Here is a 23,124-nt window from a genome sequence, read left to right on the forward strand (position 1 = left end):
TGTCTCTCTAGATATCCACTTTTCACTCTGAACTGTAAATCTAGAATGTAAAGGGTAAATTTGAATGAAAGGCTTTTCATATATTTTGTATTTCTGACATAATACATCATAAATTCTTTAACCTACTGTTCTTAATATATTAAATTTTGAACACAACAAACTAATCTAGGAATAAAAAAATCTATTATTTTCATTTAGGATTACTTAAGTACAACATTTTAATCATCTAGAATTGCTAGAAAATATCTGTAAAATGGAACTAAACAGTTTTTACTTTTTAAAGCTTCACAGTTTTATACTTAGTGTAGCTTGATTAATTCTTGATTGACATAAAAATACTCTTACACTCAATTATAGATAAGACCATTGCACATTTTGAACCAGGAAATATCACCTCTCCACCTTCATGTATTATCAATTAATACCCTCCTGTCATATCCTCTGCTGCTTACCCACACCATTTAATTTAGTTTAATTTGAAGTGTCTTGTTGAAATGATTAAGCTAAACAAAACCTGGATTTTGTAAAGGTTGGTTTACACCACTCGAGCTCATTCCAGTCAAAGCTCTCAAATCCATGTACATTTGTCACCAGTGACGCTGTTCTCAGTGAGTCTGACGTTACAGCTTCTCCTCAACTGGCCTAAGTCTGTGCGTACAGAGGTGGCCTGAAATGCAGTAGAGCTACGGTCCCATCATGTAGCTTCAGTTCCATGCCACATCGTATGCTACCTTTATTAAAGTGAGCAACTTGCATGCTGGGACTATGATACAGGGCAGGTTCCTTTACATGAATCTTGTTCTTTCCTTTTACCACTATCTGCCTCAGGAGTGCTGGACCTGGGAGCTGTTCTGCTGCATAGGCTTTGCTCATGGCCAGCAGCAGCCTTCTTCCTATTCCCTGACTTTTAGGAGGTCTGTCTAATATTCTTCCTTGCACCTGGAAGACACATTCATGCTGAAGGCAGAATTTAGGCCGTAATAATCAATACTGTCTTTCTGAGTAATCTGTCCATGTTGCCTTCCACTTGGTTTTGTGAATACCTGCGTACGTTTTCTCCAGCAGTAAAGGTTGGAGAAATAGTTCAGGGAGTCTTTCTCACTCTCAGTACAGGAGTGGAGGCATTAACCCCAAATGGCTCCTGTCCTCAGCTGTCAAAGTTGGGAGCAAGTGAGCAACCTGTGTACAGCTGTGGTTGTACCACTGTGAAACAGCTGAAGGTAGATTAGTATCCCTGCTGCATCTTCTTTTCAGGTTCTTGGGGGATTTGACATGTAAAACCTGTATTAGGGAGACCTCTTTGCCGTGAGAGGTTTGTCATGCTGTTCATCTCATAGAAATTGTGAATATTTTTTTTTTTAACGTTAGGTGGTTCATAATGCTTCTCTTAACAGTGATTAACCTTGACCCGACAGAGTGAACCTCACAGCCCAGCCCAATTTATGCTATGCCTTACATGATGAATGATTCTGACTTGCCCAGCACAGCTCTTTGAAAGCTCCTGATCATAAGTAATATGAAAGGCCAGATGGATTTATTAATAAAGTACCAGCAGCAGTGCAGTCTCAGGCAAGATTCTTTACCAGTGTGGTATGGGAGTTATCCTACATACATTCATCCCAGGGAGGCTCTTTCTCAAATTCAGTGTACAAATGTTCTTAAAAGCTACTTACCTTGGGGAATATTTGTCAAGATTCTTACCATTTAAGGGTAAGAACTTGCATGTATAATGTCCTTAGAAAGCAAGACATAAAGTACTAAAATTCTGCCTCTATGAAGATGTTCTGACTACATTACTACTCAGCTGCATCCTTCAAAATTTGAGGAATACTTATTGATTGTTTCTGTGTTGCTTTTTATTCTTTTTTTTTTTCATATAGACAGGTTAGACACAGAATGCCATAATTAATGAGTTTCAATCCATAAGCATCATTCTGTTTAGACATTAGTTGCCATTAAAGACAGGATTATGATTTCAATGATAGTGTATGGTAAAGAGTTTTAATTTTTTCCATTGAATTAATCACAAAAGACAGCATATGGGCTTCTCTTGATACTTCACACCACAGGAAAGAAAGCAGCTTTGCAGTTCAAGCAAATGGGTTGACATCTGCCTTACTTTGTCAGAGACTAACTGGCTGTGGGTGTATGAGTCATTTAGGCATAACAATTTAAAGAGAGCTGTTTAAAATTAGCTATCTATCAGTGTAGTTAGGCACTTAAATTAGCTAAGTTTCAGAGTTGCAGAGTGACTGATACTTCCTGTTGCAGTAAGAAAAAAGTCAAAGCAGTTTAGACCCCACTCATCTGGCTAAGGAGCTAAATATGGTTTTAAGTTCCAATTGCTGAAAATTTTGGCTCTTGAACACTTTACTGTCTTTTTCACAAATGGAAATTGGATTCTTAAAGTATCTCTGTCTTCTGAGAATGGTTTGTGTTGCTTCATTCAGATTCTTCAATAATCAGTGTAGTAAAAAAATCAAAGGAGTGAAAAAGCTTTTCAGACTTGCAATCACTGGTATCACTAAGTCTCATGATTATATCAGAAGTCTCACAGTATTTGAAATTTTGCTTTAGGCTTCAGATGCTGAATTGTGTGATTTTTGCAGGAGTTGCAGGCTTTTTTTTTTTTTTTTTAAACCATGTTGTTTGTAGAGAAAGCTTACAAATAGGAATTCTTGAGTGAAAAAAGTAAGGACCAAATAAAAAACCCTTCAGTTGTATTCTTTTTTCAACTCACATCATCATTAAGCTACTTTTCTAATTTGGAGAATTTGATTTGTGATTTTAAGCACTGTTTCCTTCACATACACATTCTTGAGAGGCCAGTCACTGTTCATAGTGAATAAAATAAAGCAGGTTAGTCAATGTGTGCAAATCAAACTTTAGGACAATATATGAGCTGGGAAGAGTTCTGACCATAGCAATAATAACTTTCCATGATAGTTCATGGTAATTGATCCATAGCACATCTTGTCTTTCTCCTCTGAGTGTCCTACAAGCCATCCTATGAGGACAGGCTGAGAGAGTTGGGATCGTTCAGCCTGGAGAAAAGAAGGCTCCGGGGAGATCTAATTGCGGCTTATCAGTATCTAAAGGGGACCTACAGGAAAGATGGTGAGGGACTGTTTATCAGGGAGTGTAGTGACAGGACAAGGGGTAATGGGTTCAAGCTGAAGGAGGGTCGATTTAGATTAGATGTTAGAAAGAAATTCTTTACTGTTAGAGTGGTGAGGCACTGGAACAGGTTGCCCGGAGAGGTTGTGGATGCCCCATCCCTGGAAGTGTTTAAGACCAGGTTGGATGAGGCTTTGGGTAACATGGTCTAGTGGAGGGTGTTCCTGCCCATGGCAGCAGGGGGGTTTGGAACTAGATGATCTTTAAGGTCCCTTCCAACCCAAACTGTTCTATGATTCTATGATTCTATGATCTTGTATTCATATGCATACTTGGAGGGCACTTTACAGCAGGAGGAAGCTCTTGTGACTGACGATCCTTCCTCTTGAGCTGATAAGAAAGGAGTTAGCCAATAACAAAAGCAGCTTGTCATTAGATATTGAACTGGCTTCAGAGTTTCTCCGACATTCTTTGATGGACATCAAAGCCTCAATAGAATTCACTATCATTATTGCCCCACTTGTATGATTTAGGCACTGAACTTTAAAGAAAGGAAACAATAAACAGTAACTACCAAATACATTCTATCATGCGTTATGATCAGAATAAGAAGAAAAACCTTCAATCAAACATTTTAGTATAAGTCCTCCAACTGGTACTAATTTTGTAATTACATATTTTCTATTAGGATCTGAACCTTACTGGTATGCTTGTTGACAATGCCACAGTGGGTGAATGGAACCTCCAGGGTCTTCCAAATGATGACCTTTCAATTCAGAATGGCATCATTGTCACAAAAGCATCTAGATATCCTTTGCTGATTGATCCACAAGGTCAAGGAAAGAGCTGGATTAAAAATAAGGAAAAGAATAATGGACTCCAGGTAAATAGTTCATTTAATATTTTTTTATGTGTGTCATTTAACATCATAGTTAGCAAAGCAAACTATTTTTTCTGTCTTCATACTTTGGCCATGTGTAAATTAAATCTGGTGTTTATGGTGTACAGTTAAAACAAAATTGATGCAAAATCTGTGACCTATCTGTGTCAGGGTGAAATAGCTTGTACTGCTTTGTTATCTCCTAGAAAGATATTTTCAAGAGCAAATTCAAATTTTGTGTTATGCCATGTATATGATGAATCTTTTAATTACTTGTCACAGAGAAAGAGAAACATAGAAGGAAGTAAATTACTTGCAGAATTAAGACCAGACAGGATCAGTCAGTTGCTGCTGCATGGCAATAACATTTTAGGGTAAGCATTTTAAGAGAAAAATAGGGAAAAGAAAAAGGGAGGAACTGGAAAAAGCTAGTGGCCTGAGGTAGTATGGAAATCTAGTGATCTTTGAGGCATATCAAACACAAAGCCCAAATTTAGGCTGCATCTTAACAATTAAATGCATGAGATAAAATTATTTATTGCTTAATTTATCCACCCTTCTCACTTTCTGTCAAGCAGTGCATCCTTTTTGGGACCTGGGTCTTCTATTTAATTCAAAATTTTCTTTTTTTTTTTTCTCCTTCTAATCAGCTTACCCTCCATGCTTTGTTACACCAATAAGGATGAGTTGTGATAAAGATCTGAACACATGATATATTTTCAGGCCAGATCAAGCATGATACTAAAGAGTTAATTATTAATAAATCAAGGCTATCCTACAACTGTAGATTATCATATGAATACCATGGTATACTATCTTCACTCAAAATGAGAGTGACGGATGAGAAAAAAGAAATTGAGAATGAAGGTAAGGATGGTGACATCCAGAGAGCTGATGACATCCTTAACCTCCTGGAGCTTGACCTAGATCTGTATTTCCTAGCACTGTTAAGAAAGGCCCAACATTCAATCCCACACCAAATCCAGTGTCTGGTAAGTTGAACATTCTCAAAAATTGGTGTAGAAACATAGCTAGAAACAGGAAGTATTGACTGAGAAGAGACAGGAAAGTAAAGTAGAACATTCACAGATCTTGGAAAAAATTGATGCCTTTATTAAAAATAGGATGAAAAGCTCTCCTAAAACATGAGTTATATTCACAGAAGAATTTAGGCATTTTGTGACTGTGTGAAATCTACTGTCTTAACAGTAAATAACATGACTTCCTCTAAATTACATCAGATCTTACTTTGACCCCCCCAAAATTGGATCAAGAAATGCCAGTGTGAGTAACCAACAGGAAACAACAGAGAGAAAGATGCATCTCATATTTCAGTCTCTTTGAGACTGGTATCTCCTACTCAGGATTTCAGAGAGCTGCCAAGCTGAGCTCAGGAACAGTGAGTCTCCTTCAGTTAGGGACCTACACTAACTCTTTCTGCCATGCTGTAGCCTTTTCCCCAATAATTTTAAAGTGTCCTCCAAGTAGCAACTTCAGTTCCCTCCTTTAATTGGCACTGAGTCTGTATTGCCCACCCTCCAGGTGGCTGCTCTTGCCATGTGTTGGCATGCAGCCTATGGAAAGGGACTGCAAACACGCAGGTGGTATTCCCTGCTCCAGTAATTGCCTAAGGATCTTATATCACATACTCACCAAAGCAGAGACTGGGAGATGTAGATTAAAATCCTGTTTCCTCTTTCTCTGCTATCCATACACTATAAGTGATGATGACATTTGACTGATGAGCCAGAGAAAAATGTCTACCAGGCTTGCCTTGTGTGAATATCCAGCCTATGAAATTTGTGAATCCTGACATGGCTCAACTACGGTACTCTCAAAACTTTGAATACACACAGTTGCGGCCTCTAAATGCAGAGGAAGCTTTCCTGATGAAAATTCAGTCAGTTATGGGCTTTTAGACATCCTGGCTCAGATTTCACCTATATTAGAAGAATCTGAGTTCTACCCCTGTGAAGTCCAGGAAGAACAGAGTTATGTCAAGACTCTAAATACCCAAGTGTTTAGATTATGCCTTTACATCTGGGATATTGTAATTTCCTACAGTCTTGTTAGGGTTTTATTGTTGGCCAGTAAGACACTTCATCCCTCGGTTTTATGTAGGCTAAAAATGTAAGCAACATGCCGTTTTGGTGGCTGCATATATACTTACATTATAACAAAGCTAAAAGTGCAGAGTGGTGGAACATAGTATTAATTTTTAAATAATATACTGTTTTAAGGTTGTGTAACATTCCTCTAGATGTTTTAATTATACCTTTTTCAAAGAGCACAGCCTGCAAGACAACGATTTATTTTAAAAACTTGCCTATCCTAGGGTTTTTTCTGGTAAAAAACCCACCCCAAACCTGTGGCTTAACAGATGCCTGGAAAGGCTATTCAATTATCATCTCAAAGGCTTGTGTTAAGTTTATTAAATTTAAATAAATGAAAAGAAGTCCATGTAATTTTTAGAAATTTTAAGACTATATGTTGTGAAATGGGAATTGAATTGGAACTTCAACATCTGATGTGAGACCAGGCCTCCTATGTAACACTATAAATACTTCCCTGCCTCACATTAGTGTTCTGGGCATAAATCCATTAATATTTAAAAGGTACTGAGATACTACACTGATTAGATATATATGTAGATAAGTAAATAAATAGATAACAATAAAGAAGTGTGTTCTGTTAAGCTTAAAACAAAACTTCTATTCATTTCAGCAGAGGTGCGTGTTGGTCCCTAAAATATAATCATGTGTAGATATCCCAGGATAAGTACAATTTTTGAAAGCTGCAATAGATTTTATACTGTTTTCTGTGTGTTTGCAAATGCATGCTATATTGTGAACCAATCTTCCTAGGTTACAACTATGAACCACAAGTTCTTCAGAAATCATATAGAAGACTGCCTGTCCCTTGGCCGACCTTTGTTAATTGAAGATGTTGGAGAGGAACTTGATCCTGCTCTAGATAACATCTTGGAAAAAAATTTCATAAAATCTGGTTCAGCACACAAAGTAAGATGAATCGTAAACGTGAAATTAGAAAACAATAGGACAGATGCTGGGTATCTGGTAGTCTGGATACTGCCAAGATTCATCCCTTTGCAACGCTGAGAAAGATGAGTAGTGAACTCATGGGGTTGGATTTTTTTTACCCCTTGATCAGAAAGTTTTAAAAGTGCAAATGAATATGTAAAAAAAGATTTCATCTATTTTTCACTGGATAAAATAACTGTTTATCGGAATTCAGCTTTTGAAAATTGAATAATATGTTTTATTTTCAGGTGAAACTAGGTGATAAGGAGGTAGATCTGATGAAGGGGTTTACCCTTTATATGACAACAAAATTGGCTAATCCTGCCTATACTCCAGAAATCAGTGCAAGAACAACTGTGATTGACTTTACTGTTACTATGAAAGGGCTGGAAGATCAGCTCCTTGGCCGTGTCATCCTCACAGAAAAACAGGTATCTAGTAACTTGCAATATTTGTATAGATGGAACGTTTGTTCAATATCTGCGCCATGAGTGGATATATTCAATGTCTTGGTTGAAATCAAATGCAAGAACCAAAATGTGAATGAAAGTTTAGGGCTTTGTGTATTTGCTGAAAGACAATGTGGAGCTGGTTTTTAATTGAATGGAGGGACCTAAACATTTATTTTAAGATCTGGCCTTGGAAAGAGAAGAAAGAAAATTATTCATTAAAAATACATCACAGGCATATACATGACATACATAAAGCATCTTTATTCCTTCATATATAGTAAAGGCTCCTTGTTCAGTCAGAAACCTTTTTTATTTCTGAATTGCTTTTTAAACTTAATTTGAATTACATGAAAAAATGCTTATGAACTCGAACTACTTTTGCCAGCCAGGCTCTAGTGTGCATGGAGATATGAGATTTCTAAGGAGCCCTGAAGACTGAGTTGAATCTGTTCTTACTAAAATTTCCATTGATTATGTGTAAGCAAATATAAGGAAGAAAATCCTTTCTCAGGTGTTTTTCAGGAGTTTTATTTCATAATATCAAATCTGAGACATCATCTACAATAATTTAATTCCTAGATCATTCCTAATTCTTTTTGTGTGATATAATTTAACAGCCTAGTTATCCAAAAAATTAGGAGTCAATTCATCACAGGCATTGGGGACAAAGGTGAGTTTTTTACTGTGGCACTCATACCAATAAATACATTAATGTTATGGTCCAATTACACTAAGATGAAATATTTTCTTCCCTTCTCATTAAAGTAAAAGCACAGAAGTTGTATTTCACACCAAATTGAATGACTTATTTATTTCAAAGGGAACATTTCATAATTGTGTTTTTGTGAGAAAAGTAACAAAAATTAAGGTTTAGATTAGCAGAGCTGCTGCTTTCAGTAACTAACTCAGATAGGCTTGCTCATGTGAGAGAAGTTCCTCACCTAAGGGAAATCATTCCTCCTTCTTCGACTTCCCAAAGCATGTTCTAACAAGTGTGCTTTAGTGGTGCTGTCACTTTCTCTGGCCAACACCTTTCCACTTTGCTCAAATGAGCATTTGCTGAAGAAAGGACTGGAATCTAAGTGTCCTTCCTTCAGTCTGACAGTCACAACCAGAGGCTAGAAAGTTATTGTTATGCCCAAACTTCCTGTGAATTGTTCCACGAAAAATGGAAAAACTACAACAGCAGGTACTGAGGAAAAGTTACCCATTAGTAGGGTGGCACAAATGCTAGGATGCAAAACTTTTAATCTTTACCCCAGTAGATGTATGTTTATGTAAGCAAAATTGAACAGCATTAGTAGGAGTGGCTAGGACTATCCTGACTAACTTAGCTCTGATGGGAGACAGAGGTTTAAATCAAGATAGAAGTGAAATTTGTTTCTCATGACCTACATATAAAATGCATCTCCTTACACAGAGATACTCTCGCTCTGTGGGTTTTTTCCTGGACGAAACTATGAGAAAATTCATATTGAGTGTATGTAGCAATACCTAGACTGAATTTTGGGTCAAAAATATAGTCACTGAAAGATATTCATCCAGTGCTGTATATCAGCTGAAGAGAGCTGCAAGGATAGCTGGTGTCAGCACTACTTGCTGCACAGGGACATGGTTGCAGGTGAAAAACATTTATTAAACTTCTTCCCTTTAGCAGATATGAAGAAATCATGGTGGTTCTGTCTCTTCTGTCTCAATATGAGACAGATGTCCTGGTGTAGGCAGCCAGAGCCAATGGAGCTCTGATAAATTTTGTTCAAAGACAGAGCATGAACAGAGAATCTGAAGAACAGGTTTTCTATTACAAATAAGTTTATGATCACTGAGCTAAAGTAATAGATTAAAGGAACGAAGACATTCTTAAAGATTGCTATAGTGATCAATGGAATATATGATCAAAGAAGTGTTTATTCTTTCCAGCCTTAAAGATTGCTCCTGTAACTATATGAAAAAAAATTATTATCAGCATCTTTTTGTACTTTGATAATAAAGTTGCTGCCACTATTTGTGTTCAGAACAGCTATCTTTTATGTTACAAAAGCAGTTGTGAATACTCTTGCAAACAAAAGCCTGGCATCAGGTATATTTGCTAATTTTATGAAAGCTATTCTTTACAGGCTTACAAATAGAATGGATGAGGTGCCTGTTCTTAAACTAAGCATGTCCTTAACTAGAAGTTAAGCATGTACTTAAATGCATGTCTGAGTGTTCTGCAGAACTACTCCTTTTGTGTAATTCTAATCTTTTTTGCATTAATGGTAAAGAAAGAGGAGAAAATGCAGAAAATTTGAAGCTGAATGACTGATGCTTAAGTCATTCTCCTGTTTTGGGATACAGTTATTTGTAGCTTCCACAGAGCTATTCTATAGCCCTATAATATATTACAAACAGGTTTCCAGATAAGTAGTTTGTGAGAGTAAAGAAATTTGTCACTTCTTCTTTGAAATACAGGAGAGCCTCTCCTGTACTGCATAACTCTGTACATCTCCTTTATCTCTAACTTGGCATGTTGACAACAATGAAAATAAACTGAAGCCACACATGCGGGTAGACTGGTATTATTAACTACCCTTTTCTTACAGGAAGGTTGACTTGATTAAATAAAGGTAGCCAGCAAGGCTATCCCTGAGCTGTGTTGGAGTGTGCAGTATAGATCCCTCATTTCACTTGGCATTGTGTTGACTTGTCTCTCATTGTTCCCTTGCCATTGTCTGTCCTGTAGAAATAGCATAAAAATTCCATATGACATAGCTGATAATTGTAACATTTCCTGTTTTATAAGCAGTAGAGGAATGTATCTTGCAAAATCACAGAATCATAGAAATTAGAAATGGAAATGGTCATCCAGTCAACTTCCCTAACAACGTACAATCCATCTATACAATGCATCTTTCAGTCCTTTGTGTGATTTGATTTTAAGTACTTAACGTAATGTGGCTTTTTTCACTTGCCGTTGGAAACTAGCTTTAGTGCTTTGTGCATCTTACTATGAGGAAGCTTCTCCTGGTAATTCTGATGTGTTTTTTCTCCACAGTATGCTGCATTAATCAAATAAATGCAGTATACATATACATTTCTTTAGTATATAATATTTCTGTATTTTATAGAAAAAACAGCAAAGCCTCCAGTCTATTATGAAGTCACATGGGGTTTGTGTCATTATAAGGAATCTTTCTTTGAATTAATCTTAAATAGTCTAATGAAAATTTCTGAATACAGGAACTGGAGGCAGAAAGAGTCAAACTGATGGAAGAAGTGACATCTAACAAGAGGAAAATGCAGGAACTTGAAGATAATCTACTCTTACGTTTAACAAGTACAGAGGGTTCTTTGGTTGAAGATGAGTCTCTGATAGAAGTCCTAAGAATCACTAAAACGACAGCAGAAGAGGTGAATTTTGAATGCATTGCAGATACATTTTGTAATAGTAATTTAAAGATTATTTGTACACAGATTTTTTTTCTGTATTTTTTTTCCATTCAGAGCCACTGTGTAACATCTGACTTCTTAACAAATCAATGGTAGAAAGCTATTATTTTGTCTTCATAAAGTGTTGCAAAATTAAACTATTACCTGGATACTGCTTTATATTCCAGGCATACTTTGCAGGTGTAAGTTTGAATCAAATCCCAATGTGCTTGGTGATTGAACACATGAAGATACAATGTCTGGGTTGAAACACTGACAGAGGGAAGCAAAGCTTGACTAAAAATACCATTGTGATCTTAATCAAGACCTTTTCTTTTTGCTTGCGCAATATAAATCACAAGTGACGTGACTTAATCTTCACAGTCTTTTCCATTAATTTTAAGGTCAGTGAAAAATTAAACATAGCAGCGGAGACAGAGGTGAAAATCAATACTGCACGTGAAGAGTATCGTCCTGTTGCTGGTCGTGGTAGCATCCTTTATTTCCTAATTGTGGAAATGAGCTTGGTTAATGTCATGTACCAAACATCGTTACGGCAGTTCCTTGGCATTTTTGACCTATCAGTGGAAAGGTCTCAGAAATCTCAGATCACAGCAAAAAGGGTAGTATATGTAATTGAGCATCTCACCTATGAAGTCTTCAAGTACACAGTTCGAGGGCTGTATGAAAACCACAGATTCCTGTTTACATTGCTTCTGGCACTGAAGATTGACTTGCAGGCCAAGAAAATTTCACACACTGAGTTTGAGACACTGATTAAAGGTAATTTCTCTAAAAATGTTCCTGTTTATGTATGTCTGTGAACTGCCAAATTCAGATTTTGCAGTGTTTGCACTAACAATATGTTGTATCTAGTGGATATAATGTTTTTTAACTGGTGAATGAAAGCATATATAGCCTAAGAAGGAATAAAGAGACAAATTTCCAAAACAAGAGCAATATAGATTATTTATTATCAAAATAATACTTAGATGAGAATATTTAACAGTTTTATATTGCAAAACAGAAAAAAAAAGTCCATTACTTTGTAAGAGACCCTCTAGATTTCTCCTGTGTGCCTCTTTTTTTGAGTTGCCACATACCTACATCTGCGAGCTTGGAGACAGTCAGCAAAATCTCTTTTGATGGCTGGTGAGCATGTGAATGAGGCATGTGAATGCAAGAGTACTCTGTACCACATTCAAGTGTCAGTATAAAAAAAGTGGAACTCTGTTACATGTTGTAAAACATTTTTATATTGTATTACATTATGCCACTCAGACACAATGACAAAGAAAAAATTTAGTAAAGTTTATAAAATTTGATGGTGGTGGACCCCACTGTCTCCAAGATATGATAAGTACAATCAGGTACTGAGATGAGTACAGTCAGATACTTGCCATCCAAATATCTGAGTTTGCTTTGCAAACACCGATTTAATGTTCAGCTGTGACTCAGCTGTGTTGGAGGTGCAAATGGGCATGATGCTGGAGTGGTGGTTAAGCGGCTATTGAAGTTGCACAGTCCTGGAAATTAATGCATCATAGGCTTTCTTATTCTGTAGTCTAGGCAAAGGGAGATTGGACTAACCATAGGTCCTTTCTAGATCTGGTCTGAAGACTTGGGTTTGAGTATCCTTTTAGGTAGGCAAGTTTTATTCCAGCTCTACAGATGGGGAAAAAGCAGCACAAAAATTACTGGGATATCAGCTTTGGGAGGCATTGAGACTACTTCCCCAGTAGGTCTTTGTTAAAGGACTCTTCCATGCAAAGTCTAGGTCTCTGTGTCCTGGTTTACAAAGATTTTTTCTCCTTAGGTTATAGAAATATTTTTTTTTATTATTACTTGTCATTTTTATGCTTAACAATGGTTGTTCTCCTCTATTATGTTTTTCACTTTGCAGGAGGTGCCAGTTTGGATCTGAATTCCGTGGAACCAAAACCAAAAAAGTGGATTCTTGACGTGACATGGCTCAATCTGGTGCAGTTATCTAGCTTGTACCCTTTTAATCAACTTCTGGTGCAAGTTGTTAGGAATGAGAAGTCTTGGAAAGCTTGGTTTGATGAAGAAGCACCTGAAAAAGCTGTTATTCCTGATGGGTATGACAGCTTACTGGATCAATTCCGTAAACTGCTCCTTGTCCGCAGCTGGTGCCCTGATCATACTGTTGCCCAAGTAAGATATGCTTTCGTACAATGGTTATGCCATGTGGCATCTCCTGTAGAACTACTAGTTCCAAACTTAGGTTCTCTGAATTTGTTTTTATCGTCATATGTGTTGCAGAGTGAGCTATATTTAAAATCAGATATTGAAGTCCTTATAATTAATGGATGTGAAAGAAATACTTATTTAACTGTAGTGAATTAGAAAGGACATTGCAAAACATGAAATAAATTGTGTTGGAACTATAAGAATACCATTCTTTTTGTGTGGCACTTCTAAAGTGGAGTAAAGAAATTTGTAAAGGAGTTGCATTCTTCTGGTGAATCAGAAGATACATCTCTATTTTTTTCACAGAAGAAGTGGAAAGAGAACTGTTTACTTTGATGACAGGTGCACTAAAATAGCAGATGAATTGTTTACTTGCTCTCCATGCTGTGGAAGTAATCATTCAGACTGCCTCATGGCAGATATAAAAGAAACTGTGATAGACTAGCAGTTTCTCCACAGTCTGTGATATCTGGATTTTTCTTCTCTATGTAGATCTAAAAGACATGTATGAGCTTATGAGTATCCTCTTTTCACTTTTTTTTGTCTTTAGCTACACTGGAAAGTAGTACTTCTGATTTCCTGCATATCTCAACTTTACATGTTACATGTTGTGATAGCATCTGTGTTGTATTTAGGGGACACCATTTTTTCATGGACGTCTTTTTCAACAAGACCTCCTCCATCCTTTTTCCTTCTGTTCAGCTGGGAAATAGGAGTATGGGAGGTCCATCTGCCACAATTTGAACAGACCAAAATAATAAAGTTCCTACTGTTTATTTATCAACACTCTTATTGTCTTACATAATCATCTTTGAGAAAGACTGTCTCTGAACTGTGATTTCAAAATCTGTAATTATTTTAATTTTTGAGGAAAGAGGGGATCCTTTTTGTGATTATCTTCTTTATCATTTATTTATCTACTGTGTTTCCCCAGGTGTTACAAAATTTTACCTCTCTTTGCTAAGGCAGAAGTTACACTTAATAGTGCATGATTGTGTTATTTTTTCTAGAATTTGTGCCTTCTTCAGTCCGCTTTGTTCCTGGGTGTTTCTCCCCACAATACAGGCCTCAGAATCTGTGCTAGTAGTTTACACAGTTGGAAAATCATATCAGTCAAAAAAGCGTTTCATACACCAGGATAGCTTCAGAAGTCCTTTTAGAAAATGTATGTGAAAAGAGGACAATAGGGAAGGTTTGACCTTTTAAGGATAAAGTCTGAGCTGTGTTTACGTTTTGTAGAAAGAGTTAGTCAGCGTAAGAGACTTGAATTGGATAACCACTGGACAGGAGAGTTTGTTTGAAGTTTCCACAAATATATGGAAGATTGTAACTGGGTCAGATGAAAGATCAGTCTAATCTGCTGTGCTGTAGAGACAGCGTCAACAATACATGCTTAGAGGAGCTAAGAATGGGGCTGATACAGAGAAACTCTTTTGTTTGGCTATCCACCAAGCTTTAGCAGTCAGTAATTTAGGGGCAATATCTGGGCTGTCCTCAGAGACGACAGTGGATCTATTGTGTGTGGATTTCTTTAGTTCTTTTTAAAAAACCATTTAGCATCCTCTAGCAACAAGGTTCACAAGATGGCTGCTGTGCGAGCAAAATTCTTTCCTTTCTTTGTTTGAAGTTTGCTGAGAATTTCAATGGTTGCCCCCTGTGGACTGTAACTTTTGTTACACCAAAGTTGAAAGTTTAGAAAGTTGTTGCCTTCCAATGTAGGTATTGGTAAATTCCACATCAGTGATTAATGCTAAATAAAAAATAAATGAAAGGTATGTATTTCTGGGAACTTGTTGTTTTTCAGGCTCGACACTACATTGCAGAATCTCTTGGAGGGAAATATGCAGAAGGATTTGTTCTTGAAATGGAAGCAATGTGGACAGAAAGTGACTGTCGAACACCTTTGACATGCTTTTTATCAATGGGGTCTGACCCCACTGAAAATATAGAACGTCTTGCAAAATCAAAGGTATCTTCATAAACTGAGTTTGCTAGAGCTGATAAAGACATTTAATGATATCCTTTAAACTAGAAATGGCATTTCCACATTTTATAGAAGTTCAGATGATGATATTTATATTCATACCAGTGTTCTCTGGAAGTTAATTTTGGACTAGTAGCCAAAATGCATTTACTGAGGAAATGGAAATGTTACATTCCTGCTTTTTCCAGTTATTTGATTTCAATGAGCCCTCTGTCTTTATCCAGCAGACTATGATAGTTCATTACTTAGTGAAAGTACTTAACTCTAAGAACAAAGCAATATTTGTGGTTTACACTGTATCACATTCACCATAGGAGCTGACAGTAATGATGATTATAGGAAGATACAGAAAAAAGTCATAAATATGGTGACAAGAGACATTAATTTGGAAACCCTGCCATTCAATCAGCTCACTTGATGGAGACATTCAACATTTCGTACAGCGCAGCATCACTTTAAGGCACTCTGTGCTTTATGTTTTGTTGTTCACAGTGTAGATGCAAGTATAATTTTCCCAAGAAGTTATTCACAGGAGATCTCCATAAATTTTTCTCCCTGTTAGAATGTGTCTTCATTTAGACATGCAGGATTTTGGTATGCAATAAGTGAGACTTACTTGCAAAAGTGGAGAGCACCCACAAATCTCTTTAGCTTATTAATTAGAAAGTTGTGATGCTTGTTCTCTTTGTAAATCAGGACTCTCTTATTTTATTTGTCTGACTGTGATAAAGAGTGCTTAAATCATGATCTAACTCACTTGAGTGTTTAAACGTCAGAATCTTAAGTCTGAAGGTGTTGATGTGACTCTTGTCCCCAAAAAATGTGCAGCTGGATAGCCAGTCAATATACAGACATAGGGAGGGAGAAGGATGGCTGTTGCGTGAGCAGGATTTTTAGGTTTATTGGAAGCAATGCATTGGAAGAACAATTTTATTCCTATTTGCAAAATATTCTGTTGCCTTTTTCTAAGATATGAGAGACATTTTGCCTTTGTAGAAGATTTGAAATTAACTGCAAGAATATTTATAGACTAGAAATGGGCATTTTTTAAAATCCCTCTTCAAGTCCAAGTAAAGACATTAAATGGTTGTGATTGGATTTCTGTTTTCATGGTCTATGGTATTAATACAAGTGGAGTGTCAGCTTTGTGGTGATGTTTTCATTCACCTATTTGGCTCTTCAACACATGTATCCTGTGAAATGGACTCCTAGATAGGTATTTACCCTGTCTCCAGTAGGAGTTAGTTTCTGTAATCAATAAAGAGTGGCTCCTTTGAAAGCAATGCAGAGCACACAATTGAAACTTAACTCTGACTTGCATCAAGGAGTTGAGTATTTCTATGCCAGTGGCCATGTAAGGGGGCGAGGAACACTAACCTCCTAATAGAGTCACTTGTACTTAGCAGGTCACTTAGAGTCACTCTTGCAAGGAGTGCTACAAAATGCTCTCCCATTAGGTCAAGTCTTAAGCAAGGCATTAGCCTTTCTGGGGAAGTGCTGGTAGGTAGAAGGTGCTCTGTAATTGTGACTGTTACAAGACAGAAATTTTTGCTGTCATTCTGAAAGTATATTGCAGTGGGCAGTTTTAATATGTTTTCATGCTTTAAGGAAAAACATACAGAATAACAGAAAGTGAGGTTGCAAAAGAACTAAAGCGATTGCCTTGTTTATTCACACATGGTTTATGAACAAGGCAACATCAGCTAGGCTGTCATAACCTGAAGTTCAACTGTAATGTCTACGGTAAATGTAAAGTTAACTGTAATGTTTAACTGTAAAGTTCTTGTCTGATCTCTTGAAGTAAAAATCTTAACACACAGCACATAGAAACCTTTCAAATTTACAAAAGCCATCAAGATTCTGCAAATCAAACTACAAACACAGATTTTTTTAAAGTCAAAATATATATTAACATTGTGGGACTGGAATAGCACTTCAGTAGTTCTCTAGCTTTTGAAAAATGTATCTAGAAATCATTTACAGTTTTCAGAAACATTTGCAAGAAGGCTTTGTGTTCATTTTGCTAGTTTGTCAATACATTGTACTTAGTTCCTGTCTTTGGGCTTTCTCTGCTTTTTTCTGGAATAAACCTTTGACTTAGCATAGGTTAGCTGCACCAAGGATCTGATCTTGGTATATATGTGATTCAATACCTCTAAAGTATCCTTTTTTTTTTTTTTTTTTTGCCTTCTTAATGATGGAAAACTTCCAAAAGATATGCTGGGCCTATTTTTCAGTGATTTCCCTGTTACAGGCATAATTTGTAGTCTTAAAATGGATTGTCAGTACTGATGGTACCTCTAAGTATATTAACAATATAAATCAATGATCTGCAGTTGGAAATGTTCAAATTTGTGACCAGAATTTATTTTTCATTCTAAAATATAGTTGTTCAGATGGTCTTCTCCCAAAGAAATGGAAGTAGTATCTGTGACTACTGAGCTATACAACCTTGTTTATAAACCAAGCAAGCTCTATCTTAAAACTAGTTGGATTTCTGCCCCCTTTACCTTCATTCGAAGATAGAGTGAAAATTTAACTTTCTGAATTAAAATGAAGTTCATTATGCCTAGCACTTTGACTTCATTAAAGCCAGATATTTTTATTATTGTAGAGATAGTTTCTTCTTTCAGGGAATGATGCACAGGACCTTGAACAGAACTGTCAGGGCCACTGTAGTGACTAAAATGATAGTATTTTCACCTGGATAGAGATGTATTAGGATGACACAGATAGATTGGTATGACTCACTATTGGGAGAAACATTCTGTACACAGACATTTTGACAGAGTTCTTTCAGAAGGAGTAAAATGAGGACAATCCATAATGAAAAATATTCTTTCCTTGTCTTGATGTTCCTATAACCTTTAATGATTGTACGTTTGAGAGGTAACATTGCTGAGAAGAGCAAATTATTCCCTTTGTTAGGGAATAATGTACCAGCTGAATATTTATGCACTCTGCAGGGTTAGTCATAGTCTTTGACTTATGGGAGTGCTACCTGTACTCAGATACATCTTAGAAAAGGTAAAGTTTTTGCTCCTCCAGCACATAGCCAGCTCACAGGCTATTTAGCCTTGCTTCTTTTAGCTGCAATTTCAGGTTTTACTGACCTGAGAGCAGGATTTAACTGCTTTCTTATCTTTGGCATTCTCTTCTCCTTAAATCTTTTGCCACGATGTGGAGGATCATATATAGCACCTGTATTTATACTGTTCAGTAAAATCAGGTCAGGGCCTGTTCTCTGACCCTGAGGCCAAATGACCCATCACAGCTTGTGTCCATACACTTAACCCTTTTCTCCTGCAAAAGTAGGGCAGGCTGTTTAGAACTGGGTGGCTTCTTTCTTTTTTATTTCACAGTGAGAGAGTCCCAGAAGCAGGAAAACTTAAGATTTACCTTTGTAGCTGTCAGCCAGTTGAAGATAGGCCCAGACTGATAAGTCTTTATGCAGCTTATTGCCCACAGCATGGGGGATACTCAGCTGTAGGTCTTGAACATGAAGCTCTCCATGAAACAATGTTTTTTCATCAATTCCCTTTGCCCTCAACATGTATATAGAATAATATTCTCAACTGGGTTTGATAATTCTGGTTTTCCCTGGTGGGAGTCAGGCAGCTAACCTAAGCCAGGAGACTACTTATGTAACAAGTACAAGGGCAGTAAGAACAATCAGCAAGAGGGGGTCTGCCTGCACATTACTTAAGAGTCTTGTATGGTCCTGCTTACAACCTACTCAGCCTGTCTTTTTCAGATCCCCTTGTGAGAGCTTGTATCATCATCTGTTTTTCTGAACTACTGGCTTTCTTCTCCCATGGCCTCTGGAGGAAAGACTCCATAAATTTCCAGAATTCTTGTGTTTGCATTTCTGAGCTTTGTCTCTTCTGAATCCAGAAAACTAACAGCTAGAAAACTAGCTAGAGTTAGCAGATCACCAAACTAGAATCCTCTGAATCAGTGGCTCCATAGCTGCCAAATAACGATACAGGATGTTTGCTAAGGAATGACTTAATGTGAACCAATCTTTCCTGTCCTTCCTGCTTCCTTGACAGTTCTCTGTTAAATGAAATAAATATATTCAGACACTAAAAGACACCAAAATTGTTGGCTTTACTCTGTGCATTAATTATTACGTGGAGCCTTAATATCTGTCCATCGCAACATAGTCCACATCATAGGAAGAAGAATAGTCAGATAGCTATGTTTCTGTGTGTACGTCCTGCTTTATTTAGGAAAATGGGGAAAAGGAAGGGAAAATGTTCCAGTTGTCTTATCCCATTGACTTTGTCAGACCTGCAAAAAAAAATTATGTCCAAGAGGTGTAGTTTTCTTTCAGCAGGCGGAAGATAAGAGAAACTTGGAGGGTTTTGCTTTTTTGTTTACTACATTTTAATATAATCATTCTCCATTGATATAAGCAGTTTTCTTTGTGGCACAATGTCACTACATATGGACCTACAGAAGCAATACATCATGTGTATAATCATTTTAAAGAACTCTATATAAAAGAAACTTTCTTTTTTTCCTTCCAGAACATTCCCTGTCGTGCCATTTCAATGGGTCAGGGCCAGGAAGTCCATGCAAGGCGCCTGTTAAATCAATGCATGCAAGATGGAGGATGGCTCCTTCTACAGAACTGCCACCTTGGCTTGGAGTTTCTTAGTGAATTAATGGACACCATTGCAACAACAGAATCTATGAGTGAAGGTTTCAGGACCTGGATCACTACAGAGGCTCACCCAGAGTTTCCTATTAATCTTTTACAGTCCTCTATCAAATTTACTAATGAACCCCCTCAAGGTAGGAAACCATGCTTTTTTTGAATTTTGGGGCTTGCTTTCATCTCTTCCTCCTCTCTGTATCACTATACTCTGTGCAGTGTTTTGGTTTTTATTCTCTGTTGTTACGTTAGTTAAATACAGCACTGTGTGAGTCAGTCTTGCGATGTGTAAAGCATGACTCTTTTGGGAACAAAATAGGTATTGTTTGGTTTTGCAACAGAGATTGATGGTGATTTTGTTGTTTGTGTAGAATATGTGGAGAATGCCAGATCAGTGGACCTTTCTTAAGTTTAGTACACTTCATCACTCTTTTCCTTCTGTCCTGTTGACCCCATCCAAGGATGCAGAGGGGGAGTGATCCTGTGCTCTACTGGGTAAGAAAAAAGGAAGGACTCTTCTGAACGCTCAACCGCCCAAGCGGTGCAGTATGTAGCTGTGGTTGTTGCTTCTTGTTATGTCATCTGGCACTGCTGACAGGAGACTGACCCCAGCTTCTTTGTAATTGTCCTTCAAGTATTTGTAAGCTGCTGCTGAATCACCTCAGCCTCTGTCACAGGCAAGACAGTTAATAACAACCCTTAGTGGATCTGAATACTGGGGTTTACTTAAGAACTATGAGATTAGGGCTTTTATGCTACTTGCTTATTTTACACACTCACTCGCTCATGCTCCCAGCCTCCTGTATTGCATTCATTATGTCTTGACTTCCCTTCCCATCAGAGAGATTGCTGCTGGTCCGGGAAGGTCGGGCAGAAAGTCATGCCGGTTTCATGCTGTGCAGCTACTTGCAGCTACCAGTCTTGGACATTACTGGCCTAGGTCCCTGGGCATCCTTTGGCATTTGCCTCTGTGCATCTCTCCTGCCTCCACGATCTTTCCCCACTTCCAGGATGTTTCCTCAAGCTAGGATGTTCATTTCATGCTTTCTGGGCCTCTAAGCCCTCAGTTTTCCTAACCTAAGCAGTCTATGTGCAGAAGCACAATCTGTGATCAGTGTCCTAATTGGAAGTTCTGACTCATGTTTCTGTATTAATTGGAGGATTCAGGATGTTTCACTTTTTGCAGCCTGTACCATTCACAGCTAGCACGTAGCAGATTTGTCCTTGAGGGTTCAAAATTCCAGTTTTGGACAGCCACCATCCCTCATACATGCACACAATTATCTGCTGCCTTTCACTATTCACAGTTTAAACTGGTTTTTGCATTCTACCGACTTCTCTTCAACAGACTAAACAAACTCAGCCTTCTTCTCCTGTTTTTGTAGGTCATTGACGTGGTTTAGGCCCAGCCGGTAGCTAAGTGCCACGCGGCCACTCACTCACTCCTTCCCCAGCGGGACGGGGAGGAGAGCGGGAAAAAACAACAGCAAAGCCTCGAGGGTTGGGATAAGGGCAGTTTACTGGGACAGCAAGGGAGAGGGAAAAACAATCAACAACAGTGCTGATAACAAATATTAACAATGGGTGATAACAGAGAACAATTTACCGAACCAATGACCGACCAGACACTCAGCCCGTCCCAGAACCGTGCCGAAACTGCGCCGCCCCTCCCTTGCCCGACTAGCCCCCTTTTATGGGGAGCATGATGTCACATGGTATGGAATAGCCCCCGGCCAGCTTGGCTCATCTGTCCTGGCTCCTTGGGAAATTAACTCTATCCTTGCCAGAACCAGGACAGTCATGCACTCTCAGTATCTGACCACCTTTATTGCCCCATCCAGTTTCTCCACACCTCCCTTGTGTGCCAAATGCGGACAATATATCTGAGGGGAAGCCTGATCAGTGCTAAGTGGACAGTGATAAGAACTTCCTTTAGTCTACTGGCTGTGCTTCTTCTAAGGTAGCCCACTATGTGGATTACCTTATTTGCAAGAAGAGTGCAAGTTTGGTTTATAGTCAACCTAGCGTCTGTAATAATCCTGAAGTTCTTACCAGTAGATCTCAGCTAGCAGATCTCAGCTTGTACAAATGCATGGGGTTATTGTGCTGCAGGTGCAGAACTTTACACTTCTCCTTGTTGAACTTCATGTAGGTTTTGTTGGCCAAGTCTTCATCTCTGTCTAGATCCCTCTACACTGATGCTCTGCCATTTAGTATGTGAGCCTCACTCTCTAATTTAGTATTGTCTGCAAAATTGTTGGGGTTGCCTTTTGTCTCCTTACCCAAATCACTGATGAAGATATTGAAGAATATCTGTCTCTGGTGTACTTTGCTTTTTTTCTGGCTGCAAGGATATCTTAAGCCATTGATTACTTATGATTCTCTGAGCCTAGTACCCAACCTGCTAGCCTTCTACAATAAGGTGATGGGTTTAGTGGATGAGGGGAGAGCATAGAGTGTTGCATATTTTAACTTGAAGAAGGCTTTTGACACAGCCCGCCCAGTACATCCTTATAGACATACTGATGAAGTAGGCATTACAGAAGTGGACAGTGAAGTGGATTGAAAATTGTGTGAACTCACAGGCTCAGAGGGTTGTGGTCAGCTGGACAAATCCATCTGGAGAGCAGTCACCAGTGATGTACCCCAGGGGACAATAATGGGGGCAGCAGTGGTTAAAATTTTCACTAATGACCTGGATGATGGGACACCCTCAGCAAGTTTATACTTGATACAAAGGTGGAAGAAGGGGCTGATACACCAGAAGGTCATGTTGTTGTTCAGTGGGAGTTTCACAGGCTGGAGAAATGGTCTGACAGGAATCTGCTGAACTTCAACACAGGGACATGCCAAGTACTTCCCCTGGGGAGAAAACCTCATGCACCCATACACGATGGGGCTTACCAGCAGTAAAGCAGGTTTGCAGAAAAGGACCTGGGGTTCCTGATTGAAATCAAGTGGAACATGAGCCAGCAATACACCCTTGGAGCAAAGATGGCCTGCAACACCCTCAGCTGCATTAGGAAGATCATTTCCAGCAGGTTGAGGAAGGTGATTCTTCTCTAGTCAGCCATAAGAGCACATTTGGAGTGGTGTGTCCAGGTCTGACCTCCCCAGTGCAAGAAAGACATGGACAGAATGAGTCCAGTGAGAGACCACAAATATGTTGAAGGGATTGGAGAACATGACATACAAGGAGAAGCCGAGAGCACTATGATTATTTAACCTTGAGGAGATAAGGGATATCTTATCAATGCATATAAATATGTGATGGGAGTGAGTAAAGAAAAGAGCAAGACTTTTCTCAGTGGTGCCTAGTGAGAGAAAGAGAGGTGATGGGCACAAATTAAAATCCATGGAATTCCACTTCA

The 23,124-nt window shown here is 38.2% G+C and overlaps 1 protein-coding gene and 1 long non-coding RNA gene across 2 annotated transcripts in view; one reads left to right on the top strand and one right to left on the bottom strand.

Moving 5' to 3' along the window:
* LOC104633111 (dynein axonemal heavy chain 5) overlaps nucleotides 1-23,124 on the top strand; it is a 169,455-nt gene that overhangs the window by 111,235 nt on the left and 35,096 nt on the right. The window contains exons 62-69 of the mRNA XM_075744633.1: nucleotides 3,806-4,000; nucleotides 6,862-7,017; nucleotides 7,287-7,469; nucleotides 10,710-10,880; nucleotides 11,303-11,681; nucleotides 12,802-13,073; nucleotides 14,914-15,078; nucleotides 19,626-19,893. Coding sequence (XP_075600748.1) covers nucleotides 3,806-4,000; nucleotides 6,862-7,017; nucleotides 7,287-7,469; nucleotides 10,710-10,880; nucleotides 11,303-11,681; nucleotides 12,802-13,073; nucleotides 14,914-15,078; nucleotides 19,626-19,893 — 1,789 coding nt within the window. The remainder of the gene's footprint in view (nucleotides 1-3,805; nucleotides 4,001-6,861; nucleotides 7,018-7,286; nucleotides 7,470-10,709; nucleotides 10,881-11,302; nucleotides 11,682-12,801; nucleotides 13,074-14,913; nucleotides 15,079-19,625; nucleotides 19,894-23,124) is intronic.
* Nucleotides 1-23,124, bottom strand: part of LOC142600420 (uncharacterized) — a 51,126-nt gene that overhangs the window by 1,197 nt on the left and 26,805 nt on the right. The window lies entirely within an intron of this gene.

Source organism: Balearica regulorum, chromosome 2 (assembly GCF_011004875.1).
Source record: "Balearica regulorum gibbericeps isolate bBalReg1 chromosome 2, bBalReg1.pri, whole genome shotgun sequence".
In the NCBI taxonomy this organism is placed as follows: Eukaryota; Metazoa; Chordata; class Aves; order Gruiformes; family Gruidae; genus Balearica; species Balearica regulorum.